This window comes from Scyliorhinus canicula, chromosome 8 (genome assembly GCF_902713615.1).
Source record: "Scyliorhinus canicula chromosome 8, sScyCan1.1, whole genome shotgun sequence".
NCBI lineage: Eukaryota > Metazoa > Chordata > Chondrichthyes > Carcharhiniformes > Scyliorhinidae > Scyliorhinus > Scyliorhinus canicula.
In genome coordinates this window covers 149,409,014-149,424,528 of record NC_052153.1, presented here as the reverse complement: position 1 = coordinate 149,424,528, position 15,515 = coordinate 149,409,014, and the positions used below count along the sequence as shown (strand labels likewise).

Below are 15,515 nucleotides of genomic sequence, written 5' to 3'. Positions count from 1 at the left end.
TCTTCACCATCCTGTCCACCTGTGACTCCACCTTCAACAAGCTTTGAACCTGTACTCCTGGATCTCTTTGTTCTATAACTCTCCCAACACCCTACCATTAACTGAGTGGGTCCTGCCCCAATTTGATCTACCAAAATGCATCACCTCACATTTATCTAAATTAAACTCCATCTGCCATTCATTGGCCCAACTGATCCCGTTGCAATCCTAGATAACCTTTTTCACTGCCCACAATATCACCAATCTTGGTGTCATCTGCAAACTTACGAACTATGCCTCATAAATTCTAATCCAAATATATCAAATAACAGTGAACCCAGCACTGATCCGACGCACACCGCTGGTCACAGGGCTCCAGTTTGAAAAACAACCTTCTATAACCACCCTTTGCCTCTGTCGTCAAGCCAATTTTGTATTCAATTGGCTACCTCACCCTGGATGCCATGAGATTCAACCTTATGCAACAACCTACCATGGGGTACGTTGTCAAATACCTTCCTAAAGTCCATGTAGATAATGTTGACTGCACTGCCCTCATCTACCTTTTTGGCTGATGTTATACCTACCTGCTGGAGACTAATGGCAATCCCACAATCCTTAGGGAGTATGAGCTTCCCCAATGAGGGGGGGGGCGGAGAAATCAATAGCAGAGTCCCTGCGTAAATACAGCTGGCCAGTATGGAACCAGCTAGAGAGGAGTGAGCAGCAAGGGAGTACTGCTGCTGTTGTGTATATATATATATATATATATATATATATATATGTAACTGTAAATAAAGTTATTTCTATCTATTCTACAAACTCATGCTGGATTCTTCGTGGCCTTCACAAAAGTTATCCCTTCAAAAAACTCAAATCAAATTCGTGAGACATGATTTTTCACACACAAAGCCATGCTGACGTCTCTAATCAGCCCGTGCCTCTCTAAATGCCTGTAGATCCTGTCTCTCAGAATACCTTCTAACAATTTACCCATGACAGACTTTAGACTCACAAGTCTGTAGTTCCCAGTCTTTTCCCTGCAGTCCCACTTGAACAAAGACACAACATTTACTACCCTCCAATCTTCAGGCACCTCACCTGTGGCTGTCGACACTTCAAATATCTCTGCTAGGGGGACTCACAATTTCCTCCCTAGCCTCCCACAACGTCCTGGGATACTTTTCATCAGGTTCCTGGATTTATCTACCTTGGTGCGCTTTAAGACTTCCAGCAGCTCCTTCTCTGTAATATGTACACTGCTCAAGACATCACTATTGATTTCCCCATGTTCCCTAACATCCATGCCTTCCTCAACAGTAAATACCGATGAGAAATATTCATTTAGGATCTCACCCATTTCTTGTGAATCCGCACAAATATGACCTTGTAGATCCTTAAGAGGCCCTACTCTCTCCCTCGTTACTAAGAGTATTTGTCGAAGCTTTTTGGATTCTCCTTTGCCTTATCTGCCAAAGCAATTTCATGTCCGCTTTTTGCCCTCCTGATTTCTCTAACTCTACTCCAACAATCTCTATACTCTTCAAGGGATCCACTTGATCCCAGCTGCCTATGCATGTCATATGCCTCCTTCTTCTTTTTGACCAGGGCCTCAATATCCCGTGTCATCCTGGGTTCCCTACTTCTACCTTCCTTGCCCTTCACTCTAAAAGAAATGTGCTTACCCTGAATCCTGGTCAACACATTTACCAGCCGTCCCTTTGCCGGCCAACAGACTCCCCCCAATCAATGTTTGAAAGTTCCTGTCTAATACCATCAAAATTGGTCTTGCCCCAATTAGAATTTTTACTTTTGGGCAAGACCTATCTTTCTCCATAGCTATCTTAAAACTAATGGAATTATGGTCACTGGTTTCAAAGTGATCCCTCACTAACATACTGCTCATACTGCTTTGGAATTACTTGGCAAGGTTTTCAATTGAAAAATAAATCTCATCATTTAGGTGATATTGGCAAAGCCACATTAATTGTGAATCCCTAATTACCCTGAGGTGGTGATCCTTCTCTGTGAATGGCTGGAGACTTTGTGGTGATTCTGTTTGTCCCTATAAGAGTAGGGAATTACAGGATAGGGACCCAGCGATAATATCCTAATATGAATGTTGTCAAGAAACCCATTAAATTTTCTTACAAATTGAACTTTGTTTATTAGTGGCTGATTTGTTAGGTAGTATTAATGTTAGGGTGCTAATCTATGACAAAGGTTTAATAAGAACATAAGAACATAAGAACTAGGAGCAGGAGTAGGCCATCTGGCCCCTCGAGCCTGCTCCGCCATTCAATTAGATCATGGCTGATCTTTTGTGGACTCAGCTCCACTTTCCCGCCCGAACACCATAACCCTTAATCCCTTTATTCTTCAAAAAACTATCTAGCTTTACCTTAAAAACATGAAGGAGCCTCAACTGCTTCACTGGGCAAGGAATTCCATAGATTCACAACCCTTTGGGTGAAGAAGTTCCTCCTAAACTCAGTCCTAAATCTACTTCCCCTTATTTTGAGGCTATGCCCCTAGTTCTGCTGTCACCCGCCAGTGGAAACAACCTGCCCGCATCTATCCTATCTATTCCCTTCATAATTTTAAATGTTTCTATAAGATCCCCCTCATCCTTCTAAATTCCAACGAGTACAGTCCCAGTCTACTCAACCTCTCCTCATAATCCAACCCCTTCAGCTCTGGGATTAACCTAGTGAATCTCCTCTGCACACCCTCCAGCGCCAGTACGTCCTTTCTCAAGTAAGGAGACCAAAACTGAACACAATACTCCAGGTGTGGCCGCACTAACACCTTATACAATTGCAACATAACCTCCCTAGTCTTAAACTCCATCCCTCTAGCAATGAAGGACAAAATTCCATTTGCCTTCTTAATCACCTGTTGCACTTGTAAACCAACCTTCTGTGACTCATGCACTAGCACACCCAAGTCTCTCTGAACAGCGGCATGCTTTAATATTTTATCGTTTAAATAATAATCCCGTTTGCTGTTATTCCTACCAAAATGGATAACCTCACATTTGTCAACATTGTATTCCATCTGCCAGACCCGAGCCCATTCACTTAACCTATCCAAATCCCTCTGCAGACTTCCAGTATCCTCTGCACTTTTCGCTTTACCACTCATCTTAGTGTCATCTGCAAACTTGGACACATTGCCCTTGGTCCCCAACTCCAAATCATCAATGTAAATTGTGAACAATTGTGGGCCCAACACGGATCCCTGAGGGACACCACTAGCTACTGATTGCCAACCAGAGAAACACCCATTTATCCCAACTCTTTGCTTTCTATTAATTAACCAATCCTCTATCCATGCTACTACTTTACCCTTAATGCCATGCATCTTTATCTTATGCAGCAACCTTTTGTGTGGCACCTTGTCAAAGGCTTTCTGGAAATCCAGATATACCACATCCATCGGCTCCCCGTTATCTACTGCACTGGTAATGTCCTCAAAAAATTCCACTAAATTAGTTAGGCATGACCTGCCTTTTACGAACCCATGCTGCGTCTGCCCAATGGGACAATTTCTATCCAGATGCCTCGCAATTTCTTCCTTGATGATAGATTCCAGCATCTTCCCTATTACCGAAGTTAAACTCACTGGCCTATAATTTCCTGCTTTCTGCCTACCTCCTTTTTTAAACAGTGGCGTCACGTTTGCTAATTTCCAATCCACCGGGACCACCCCAGAGTCTAGTGAATTTCGGTAAATTATCACTAGTGCATCTGCAATTTCCCTAGCCATCTCTTTTAGCACTCTGGGATGCATTCCATCAGGGCCAGGAGACTTGTCTACCTTTAGCCCCATTAGCTTGCCCATCACTCCCTCCTTAGTGATAACAATCCTCTCAAGGTCCTCACCTGTCATAGCCTCATTTCTATCAGTCGCTGGCATGTTATTTGTGTCTTCCACTGTGAAGACCAACCCAAAAAACCTGTTCAGTTCCTCAGCCATTTCCTCATTTCCCATTATTAAAACTCCCTTCTCATCCTCTAAAGGACCGATATTTACCTTAGCCACTCTTTTTTGTCTTATATATTTGTAAAAACGTTTACTGTCTGTTTTTATATTCTGAGCAAGTTTACTCTCATACTCTATCTTACTCTTCTTTATAGCTTTTTTAGTAGCTTTCTGTTGCCCCCAGTAGCTTTCTGTTGCCCCTGTTTGAATTCTGTTTGAATGCTATCACCAGCATTGGGAACCTGATGTCAGAGAGTCATTTCTGGGTTGTGAATCTAGTTCGAGTTAGCAGTGCACTTCCTAGTTTAAATTTACAGGAAGCAGTCAATTAGTAGATCATCTCCATGTTCATCCTCTACTTAGGAACAACGGGCAAGTACAGGACACAGGAGCTGCAGACAGCACGGTCCAAGGGAGGGCAGCAACCCTCATTGTGTGACCAGTGGTGGTTGAAGCCCAAGTAGCAAAAGCAGCAGGGAAGCACTGAAGTCGCCATCAGTATCAGGAATAATCAGGGGTTCTAAAGGAGTCATTTTCGCCTCGAAATGTTAACGGTTTCTCTCACCACAGATGTTGCCAGGCCTGCTGATTTATTCCAATATATCCTGTTTTTATTTCAAGTTTCAAGCATCTGCAATATTTAGCTTTTAGATCAATATCGGGGGAGCGGCTGGCATCTCTTTAGACCCATGACGATTCAAGACATTCATTACCTGGAATTGCATGCTCAATGGCATGACTGACATGGGAAGACAGCCGCTTTTCCATTTTCTGTCAGAAACATTTAGATCTCCTTCAACTGTAGCATAGCCTTGACCTCCTGCTGTGCAACCACCTCTACTCACTTGTTAAGAGCAGGGAATCTGCACAGCACCAGCAGAAAGGTTGCCAACATCTGACCCAACCATCCATGGGAAAAGCGGGTGAAGGTGGGAATCCATCAGCATATCAGTCTGACACCTCTCATTCAGAACTTGCTTGAAACCTGCTCCCTCTCCACAAAACCTCTTTGGGCTTGAGAAAATTTAGCCCATAGTGCTCACCACAATCACACGTAGGGAGTAGGCACACTTCCTTTAAGACATTGGGGAACAAGTTGGGTTTTTATTTTACGTAGAAACTTTCAGAGTTATTTTTCTAATGTTGACCCATATTTACCTTATTTATTGAATCGAGTTTGGTTATAGAGTATTTTAATAGCGTTTTAATAAGCATCTTTCTATTGATAATGTGTATGGATGTCTTTAACAAAAATGTATGTGCATATGATGTCATGGGCAGCTTTCAGTTTAGCCATGAGAGGCTTGTGTATAGTTATGAACTGCTGCTGTTGTCTGAAGCCAAACTGTACTATTACCTCAATTAAACACAATTTAATTTTTACAATATGTTCGATGACCTTTCTTGCGATCAGGTTACCACCAGTTTGACAATGTACCATAGTGGGATTTGAGGTCACAACTTCTTGTTAGCTCGTCTAGTACCATGGGATGACAGCCTTTGCGACTGCCCACCTCTCCTGCTGTTGACCCCAATAAATCAGCGGGAGTTAGCATCATTCCCCTACTTATGGTAGGCTCACTGTGGGATTCTTGTGTGCATCAGGGACCCTATCTAAGTAGGAAACCAAGAAAATGATTGCTTAAAGTTAAGGAGCAACTTATGAAAATAATTTAGAATTCCTGCACTTTAAGAATGGTCATCTTGCAAACAACTGCAGTCCTCTTGGGGAGCTTTTAAGTTATAAATTCCCTCACATGCATCATAGCAACCTGAACTTTGGTGCATACTTCTATGGATCCAAACATCTTATGGCAACAACAATAAATAATGTAACATGTGACATTAAGTTATCGTAATCCCAACTGTAAATGTATCATTCTATGTCGAGGAAGCCATGCTTTAAAGTTCACTCAAATATATGAAAGGGAGCAGAAAACCCTTGTTACATCATCAGAGAGATATTCAAGTTTTTAATCGCTGGAGGCAGTGGCATGGTGGTATTGTCACTGGACTAGTAAATCAGAGACCTAGAGTAATGCTCTAGGGGTCCAGGTTCAAATCCTGCCACTGCAGATGATGAAATTTGAATTTAATAAAAATCTGGAATTAAAAGTCTAATTCATAGAATTTAGAGTGCAGGAGGAGGCCATTCGGCCCATCAAATCTACACCAGCCCCTGAAAGAGCGCCTTCCTTAAGCCCACACCTCCACCCTATCCCCGTAACCCAGCAACCCCGCCTAGCTTTTGGACAATGAAACCATTGTCATTGTCGTAAAAACCCATCTGGTTCACGGATGTCCTTTAGGGAACGAAATCTGCCATCCTTACCCGGTTTGTCCTTCATGTGACTCCAGACCCACAGCAATCTTAACTGCCCCCTCAAGGCCAATTAGTGATGGGCAATAAATGCTGGTGCAGCCTGCGACGCCCACGTCCCATGAATGAATAAAAGAAAACTTAGAGATAGTTTTAAAGAAAAATAAGACTTGCATTTATATTGTGCCTTTCATGACTATGGGATGTTCCAAAACACTCTGCAGCCAGTTAATTCGAGAACACTGCACCAATTCAGTCGATGTGAAGTTGTAAGAAAGCTTTTTTTATTTAGCTGGTTTAAGATCAATAAAAGAGAAAATTAATTGTTAACTTGTTTGTGTCAGAATCTGAATAAATAAAGGCTCCTTAGAGTATTGTTTTGTAATAGGCTTAAAGGGACTGTTATTCCTCCAAGTTAATTTATTTACTGAGTTTAATATACCAGCCTTCAACTGTAAAGTAGTGAATGCTGTCACTTCCATTTTCTCTTGGACTTCTGAAAGTTCCAAAGATAATCCAGGGTCCCTGGCCAGCATTTTTACTTTTACCCTTTCACACACCTAGTCAAGCACTACTGGCTTACTCACCCTGGATCTAGCAGTCGGTCAATGCGTTCTCTAGGGAGTAACTTCCCTCGTGATGTGTGTCGCTGCCGAGCTTTTTCTCCTCCCCCTAAATTAGAACAAAATAAGTTACAAACTCTTGTCCCAATTTATTCATCTTAAATTTACAAATCTCGGACAGTAACAAGCTTACTACAAACCTTTTCATAGATACTACAGATACAATCATGAAATTGCAAATTATTCTCATTTGCCACTAACCACAGGTGCCCTCTAGGCACAAAAATATAGGACCTGTGAGAAAACTGCAGCTTCTAATGTACTCTATTTCCATCGAATCTATTCATAGGTGATATAATGGTTCAAAATGTACTGTAAACAGGAACATTGTTCTTGCTCGGTTACTTTCCAGAAGATTTTGCTTGGCATGCTGCTGTAATTGTAAAACAATGCAGCTGGACCTGTGTGAACAAGGCAAGAAACTATATGAATAAAATCAAATGGATGTTGGAAATCTGAAATAAAAACTTAAAATGCGAGAAAAACTCAGCATGTCTTGCAGCATCTGTAATGAGAGAAGCAGAGTTGATGCTCTGAATCCGTGTGAATTTTCTTCAGAGCTAACGAGAGGGAGAAAATGTGATGGATTTTATACTGTTTAAGAGGAGGTAAATCAGGTAGAGCAAAATCAGAGATCGGTGACAACTCAAGAGAGCTGTGACAAAGATGGCATGGGCACAAAACAAAGGAAATGTGAGTCGTAGTGTTAAAGACTAAAGAAGGTGCTGATAGTGGCATAAAGCTAAGATAGCAGAATGTGTCAACAGCAGGACAAGGGTCAGCACTCTGTGAAAGTAAAACTCAAGACCAAGTGACAGGTGGTCTTGTGGGGGAGGGACAAAAATTGGATTAAAAAAGGGGGGTCAAGATGGAGGAGAAACTATGCGTCACCTTAATCAGATTTTTAAAATATTCATGAATAGCACATAGTCTAAATCTGAAGTACAAGTTAAAATGGCGAATTCTATGTCAAATCAGGTATTGAAAATGCAATAGGAAAGTAAAAGATAGGATTAAAAGAAGAAGTAGGTGTAAAAAAAAGAAGTAAAAGGTTTTACTTTTTAAGTCTCCAAAAAGATTTAATCTGAAGGGGTGATTGCTCCACATTTGTATAAGTAAAATCAATGCCGGAGGTTGTTTGGCAGTAATTAAGGATCACAGCGATAAAAAAGAATACTTAGATTGAAATGGGCAAGCCAAAACTTCATGCAGCAAGCTTATTTACAATGCTGCGGAGATGCCGGCATTGGATGAGCACAGTAAGAAGTCTTACAATACCAGGTTAAAGTCATGGTGTTGTATGGTATTTACAATGTCAGGGACTTCACACTGCTTAATGGATTTGAATGAGGAAGCAGATGGTGGGACATTTTCATGCAGTTTGTGGCAAAGAGGCACATTTCAGACACCATGGGCGGAATTCTCCAAGCCCACGCCCAGTCGGAGAATCGCGGGGGGGGGGGGGGGACACGCGAATCCCACCACGCCGCTCCGTCGCCGGGCCTTCGATTCTCCAGCGACGGGAGAATCGGCGACAATCATGCCGATGCGGTCGCCACGGTGCCAGTTGAGGGCCGGTGAAAGCGGCCCCCGCAGCGATTCTCCGCACTCGACAGGCCGAGTGCCCCCCGAGTTCCGCCGAGTCCCGTCGGCATTATTCGTATATGGTCCTACCCGGCAGGACCTCGCCCTTCTGGCTACGGGAGCCGTCTTGGTGGGGAGGGGGAGTAGGGGGAGTGGACACAGTGGCCAGGCCCGCGATCGGGGGCAACCGCCATGCTGCCAGGGTGCTGGCACATAGACGGCCGTGGCGCGCATGCGCGGACCCGCGCCGGCCGTGTAGGGCTGGCTTTCGGCGCCTGAGGAGCGCACAGCTCTCCGGCGCCGTGCTAGCGCCGTGCTAGCCCCTGAGGAAGGGGAGAAAGGCTGGGCCTGGAGGCCCGTTGACGCTGGGGTCGCTCGTGCCCCTTTTGACGCCGGCGTCAACACTTGGCCAGGATTTCGGAGAAACCCGACCCACGTTCTGTATTTTCACATTTAATTAACATCATCAGAAATAAGAGTAGGAAACATAGAAAGTAGGAGATGGGGTTGGTTAATGGGCCCTATGAGCCTGCTCCGCCATTCATTATGATCGTGGCTGATCATCCAACTCAGTAACCTGTTCTCATTTTCCACCCATATCCTTTGGTCCTTTTAGCCCCAAGAGCTGTATCTAACTCCTTCTTGAAAACATGCAATGTTTTGGCCTCAACTGCTTTATGTGGTAGAGAATTCCACAGGCTCACCATTCTCTGGATGAAGAAATGTCTCCACATCTGTCCTAAATGGTTTACCCCATATTGTTAGCCTGTGACCCCTGATTCTAAACTCCCCCGCTATCAGGAACATCCTTCCTGCATCTACCCTGTCTAGTTCTGTTAGAATTTTATAGGTTTCTATGAGATCCCCCTCGTTCTTCTAAACACCAGTGAATATAACCCTAACCAACTCAATCACTCCTCATGCGTCAGTCCCACCAACCCAGGAATCTGTCTGCTAAACCTTCGCTGCAGTCCCTCCACAGCAAAAGCATTATTCCTCAGATAAGGAGACCAAAACAGCACACAATATTCCAGGTGAGGTCTCACCAAGAACCTGTATATATAACTGCAGCAAGACATCCTTGCTCCTGCACTCGAACCTTCTCACTGCGAAGGCTAACATACGATATTCACTTCCTGTTGCTCCTCCATTATTACCTTCAGCGACTGGTGTACAAAGATGCCTTAGTCCCGTTGCACATTCGCCTCTCCCAATTTATAGCCATTCAGATAATAATCTGCCTATCTGTTTTTGCTACAAACGTGGATAACCTTGCATTTATCCATATTATACTTGATCTGCTATGCATTTGCCCACCCACTCAATTTGTCCAAATCACACTGAAGTATCTCTACATCCTCCTCACAGCTTACCCTCCCTTCCCTCCCTCTCCCCCAAGCTTTGGGTCATCTGCAAATTTGGACATATTACATTTGGCTCCCTTATCTAAATCATTAAAAACGTTGTGAATAGCTGTAATCCTAATACTGATCCCAGCACTTACCCATTAGTCACTGCCTGCCATTTGGAAAAACATCCGTTTATTCCTACTCTTTGTTTCCTGTCTGCCTACCAGTTTTCTATCCATCTCAATACATTACCCCCAATCCCATGCACTTTAATGTTCACACGCTAATCTCTTATGTCGGATCTTGAAAGCCTTCTGAATGTCCAAATAAACCATATCGACTAACTCCCCAGTAGGTTTGTCAAGCATGATTTCCCTTTTGTCAATCCATGCTTACTCTGTCCAATCCTGCCACTGTGTTCTGCTATTAAATCTTTCATAATGGACTGTAGCATTTTCCCCACTACTGACGTCAGGCTAACTGGTCTATAATTCCCTGTTTTCTCTGTACCTTCCTTTTTAAATACATTACATTGGGGTTACATTAGCTACCCTCCAAACCGTAGGAACTTTTCCAGAGTCTATAGAATCTTGGAAGATGGCCACCAATGAATCCACTATTTCATGGGTCACTTCCCGAGATGTAGATTATCAGGCTCCGGGAGATTTTGCAGCCCTCAATTCCACCAATTTCCCCAACACTACTAACAATGATTTTCTTCAGTTCCTCTCTCTCTCATTAAACCATGTGTTTCCCAACATTTCATGTACATTATTTGTGACCTCCCTTGTGAAGACACACCAAATGTATGCATTTAGTTGAACAGGTTTGATTCAAACACGAGCTTTCGGAGCTCGGAGCATTGCCGAGACGGACACGACGGACTTCCTACAGAGTGCCAACACGACGGACTTCCTACAGAAACTCAGCACCCATGGACCAGTTGAACCAGGAACATTCCTCGTCACAATGGATGTCTCGGCACTCTACACCAGCATCACCAGGCAAGAATGTTCCCTTCCAGTCGGGGAACACTTCAGCAGTCAAGGGCATTCAGCCTCTGATCTCCGGGTAAGCGTTCTCCAAGGCGGTCTTCAGGACACGCGAGAAAGCAGAATTGCCGAGCAAAAACTTATAGCTAAGTTCCGCACGCATGAGTGCAGCCTCAACGCGGATCTTAGATTCATGTCGCATTACATCCAACCCCCACCATCTGGCCTGGACTTGCAAAATCCTACCAACTGTTCGGGCTTGAGACAATTTACACCTCTTTAACCTGTGATTATCCCTCTCCCTGGATCTGTAATGATTTGATTACCTGCAAATGCCTGCATTCCAAGCATTGTCCAGCATCTCTGACTTTGTCTATATAAATGTTTCTGGAACATACCTCGCCATTCACCTGAGGAAGGAGCTGCGCTCCGAAAGCTCGTGTTTGAATCAAACTGTTGGACTTTAACCTGGTGTTGTAAGACTTCTTACTGTGCTCACCCCAGTCCAACGCCGGCATCTCCACATCATGCATTTAGTTGGTCAGCCGTTTCTTTGTTCCCCTGATTCTGACTGTAAAGGACCTACATTTGTTTTCACCAATCTTTTCCTCTTCACCTACCTATTGGAAGTTCAGTTTTTATGTTCCCCGCAAGCTTACTCTTGAATTCTATTTTCCCCTTCTTAATCAATCCCTTTGTCCTCCTTTGCTGAATTCTGAACTTCTCCCAATCCTCAGCACGATATGTTTTTTCTGGTCAATTTGTATGCCTATTCCTTGAATCTGATATTATCTTGTTTGGTAACACTAGCTTTCGGAGCGCAGCTCGTTCATCGTGCATAAAGTAGGAAAGCAATGAATAATAAGTCAGTTTAACATTATTGTTTTTCTCAAATACTTACCCAATCTAATTTTCTCTGCTCGCTCATTCAATTCTGCAACAAGTGTTTTCATTCGTTCATAGTTTTCCTTGAAGATAAACAAAGATTTGATGTGACTATGCTTTGTTAATTTGGATTCCCATTTTTTTCTGCACTCCTTCCACAGTAATTCACATCTACAACATCCAATTCTAGCCAAATGATAAGATAAAGAAGAAAAAGATTATTCACAGTAATCCTTGCCAGTACATATGGATTTATGAATCAAAAACTGAATGTTTGAAGCACGGTGAGTCAATGAGTTAGTACTCAGCATCCGTGGAGAGAAGGATATGCAACCCAAAGCACAGGGTGCAAATCTCCAACTGTGTTGTGCTCTCATTGAGGACAATGTGGCCAGAGAATGCCGGGAAAGCCCTCTAGCGAGCCTCCCGACAGCCTCCACGCTTCGCGAGATTCTCCAAAGTCCCGCCAGATATGAAGTTGGAACCCCGCCCCAAATGAGGGGAACCGAATGACCCTCGTGGAAGTAGGTTGTAAACCTACTTACGGCCTACATGCGCGGGATCCACCGGCCTCCCTCGATTCTCTGGCCTCCCAAGCAAAGCTGCAGCCGGGCGCCGATCAGTGCTGATCCTCACAAACGTGGACCAAGCGGTGCTCTCTCGTGCCACCGGAGACCCCAGGGTAGTCAGGGTAAGTGCAGGATGGCCCCTGGCCCTTCCCCCTGGTATGTGGACACCTTGGCACTACGCAGATGGCACCTGGGCACTGCCAAGCTAGCAAGAGCACTGCCTGGGTGCCAGGGTGGCAGTGCAAGGGTGACCGAGTGCCAGGGTGGCATTGCCAAGGGTTAGGGGCAAAGGGGCCATACCCATGAAATGAGGGTGGAGGTTTGATGGGTAGGGGAGTGCAGGGCAGGTAAGCAGGGGCCTCTGGGAGTTTGGGGGGCTGATGGGTGGGGCTCCTAGAATGGAGAGGATGCTGTAAGAGGGTTTGGAGGGCCTGAAGAGGGGGGACCTCCGGGGACCCCATAGTGGCGTGTCCTCACTTGGGGGGGTGTGGGGTAGTGTCCATGTGTGTGGTGGGTAATGTTGCCTATGGGTGGGGGGACAAGGTTACTTAGAGATCGGGGCACCCTTTCAAAATGGCGACCCAATCTCGGAGTTCAGCTCCCCAATGCTAAAACAAATTCTAAGCGTGGTCTAAACCGGTATGAAACTCCCCAGGGCCCCAAAAAATGACTAAGTGTCATTGAATAGCGGTTATGGACTTCTGGTTGCGGTGATACGGAGCTAAGCCGCACGTTCGGCAGCTCCCGCTATTAAAGGACTTTCGGGCCTGTTTTAGGGCCCCAATCGGCGCTGTTTCGATGATTCCCGGTGGGGGAAGGTGTTTGGAGGAAGATTCCCCGAAATTTATGGTGCGTACCCGGAGTGGGGCAAAGGAAAAGGCTGCAGCAGCTCCCCAGAAAAAGCGGGGGAAGGAGGACAAAATGGCAGCTGGCGGAGCACCCGAGGACTGGTGGAAGTGGGCGCAGGAGCAGCAAGCTGCTTTTCTGCGCTGTTTTGTGGAGCTGAAGGCTGAGTTGCTGGACTCCCTGAATGCGACTACCAACAAGCTGCTTGAGACCCAGACAGCCCAGGGGGCGGTCATTCAGGAGTTGCAGGGGCAGGCTGCTGAGTGGGAGGAGGAGGCCGTGGTCCTCGTGGGGAAGGTGGAGTTGCACGAGGCACTTCACAAAAAGTGGCAAGACCGCTTGGAGGAGCTGGACTTTCGCACGAGGCTAAAGAATTTGAGGATCCTGGGCCTGGCGGAGGGGCTGGAGGGGTCGGACCTTCCGTCCTATGTGGCCACGATGCTGAACCCGTTGATGGGAGCGGAGTCCTTCCATTTGCCCCGGGAGCTTCAGGGAGCCCACAGAGTGCTGGCCAGGAGGCCCAAGACGAATGAACCCCCGCAGGCGGTGCAGGTGCGGTTCCATCGATTCAGTGACCGGGAGTGTGTGCTGCGCTGGGCCAAGAAAGAGAGGAGCAGCAAGTGGGAGAATTCGGTAGTGCGAATCTACCAGGGCTGGAGTGCGGAGGTGGCTAAGCGGCGGGCCGGGTTTAACCGGACGAAGGCGGTGCTGCACGCCAAGCAGGTCAAATTTGGAATGCTGCAGCCTGCGCTTCTGTGGGTGACGTATAAGGACCGGCACCACTACTTAGAGTCCCCGGAGGCGGCGTGGGCCTTTGTACAGGTGGAGAAGCTGGACTCGAACTAGGGTCTGGGGGCTGCGGGGTCCGGTGTACTACGGTCATTGCTGTTTTTGCTGTTGCTGTTTTTGTAATTTTGACATGTGTTTTCTATGCTGGTTTTTGCTCTGTTTCCGGGTGGGTCTGTTGAGTATGGTTTTGTGTTATGTGGGGAATGTTGGGGGTTTGTTTTTTTCTTCTGTATGGGGCTGGGGGATGGGGTGGAGCTGGAATTTGGGAGCTGCGTCAGAAGGGTGGGGTGGGGCAGTGTGAAAGCGCGGGCTTTCCTCTAGTTTCCCGCGCTGCGGGGCAGGAGGGGTGGAGCAGGCGGTGGGGGCGTGGCCTCTACTGGTTTTTTCCCGTGCTGAAGCGGTGTGAAGGAGGTGTGGCAGGAGGGGGGATGACCCCATGTCGGGAGGGGCCGGGTTTTGGCGGGAGTTGCCGGGGTCAGCAGAAGTCAGCTGACTCACGGAAGTACCATGGAGGGTGCGTCCGGGTCGGGCGGGGTGTGCTGGCCTGGGGCGAGCAGTCGATGAGCTATGGCTAGTCGGCGGGGGAGGGGGGCGGGGTGCCCTCTGATCCGGGTGATCACCTGGAACGTGAGGGGGCTGAATGGGCCGGTTAAGCGGGCTCGGGTATTTTCTCATTTGAAGGTGCTGAAGGCAGACGTGGCTATGCTCCAGGAGACCCACTTGAAGGTGGCGGACCAGGTTCGTCTGAGGAAGGGGTGGGTGGGGCAGGTTTTCCACTCAGGATTAGACGCGAAGAACCGGGGGGGTGGCGATTCTGGTGGGGAAGAGGGTGGCGTTCGAGGCGTCTGAGGTGGTGGCGGACAAGGAGGGCAGATTTATTATGGTGAAGGGTAGGCTGCAGGGAGAGAAGGTGGTGCTGGTAAATGTGTATGCTCCGAATTGGGACGATGCTGACTTTATGGGCCGCATGTTGGGCCGCATTCCGGACCTGGAGGCAGGGGGCCTGATCATGGGGGGAGACTTTAACACGATGCTAGATCCCCCACTGGACCGGTCCAGTTCAAGGACGGGTAGGAGGCCGGCGGCGGCCAAGGTGCTGAGGGAGTTTATGGACCAGATGGGAGGGGTGGATCCCTGGAGGTTTGGGAGGCCGAGGGCGTGGGAGTATTCCTTCTTCTCCCATGTGCATAGGGTTTACTCCCGAATAGATTTTTTCGTCCTGAGCAGGGGATTGATCCCGAAGGTGCAGGATGCCGAGTATTCGGCCATAGCAATTTCAGGCCATGCTCCGCACTGGGTCGATCTGGAGATGGGGGAGGCGCGGGACCAGCGCCCGCTGTGGCGCCTGTATGTGGGGATGCTGGCTGATGAGGAGGTGTGTAGGAGGGTCCGGGGAAGTATTGAGGGGTATCTTGAGACCAACGACACGGGGGAGGTCCGGGTGGGGATGGTCTGGGAGGCTCTGAAAGCAGTGATCCGGGGGGAGCTGATTTCCATCCGGGCCCATAGGGAAAGGAGGGAGAGGGAGAGACTGGTGGGGGAGCTCCTGGATGTGGATAGGATGTACGCGGAGGCCCCGGAGGAGGGGTTGCTGG

The 15,515-nt window shown here is 46.9% G+C and overlaps 1 protein-coding gene across 1 annotated transcript in view; it reads right to left on the bottom strand.

Annotated features, from left to right (window-relative positions):
* Positions 1-15,515, bottom strand: part of mccc2 (methylcrotonoyl-CoA carboxylase 2 (beta)) — a 153,143-nt gene that overhangs the window by 114,267 nt on the left and 23,361 nt on the right. Inside the window, exons 2-3 of the mRNA XM_038805418.1 lie at positions 11,733-11,799; positions 6,871-6,955 (exon numbers count right to left, since the gene is read on the bottom strand). Of these exons, the coding sequence (XP_038661346.1) occupies positions 6,871-6,955; positions 11,733-11,799 (152 nt within the window). The remainder of the gene's footprint in view (positions 1-6,870; positions 6,956-11,732; positions 11,800-15,515) is intronic.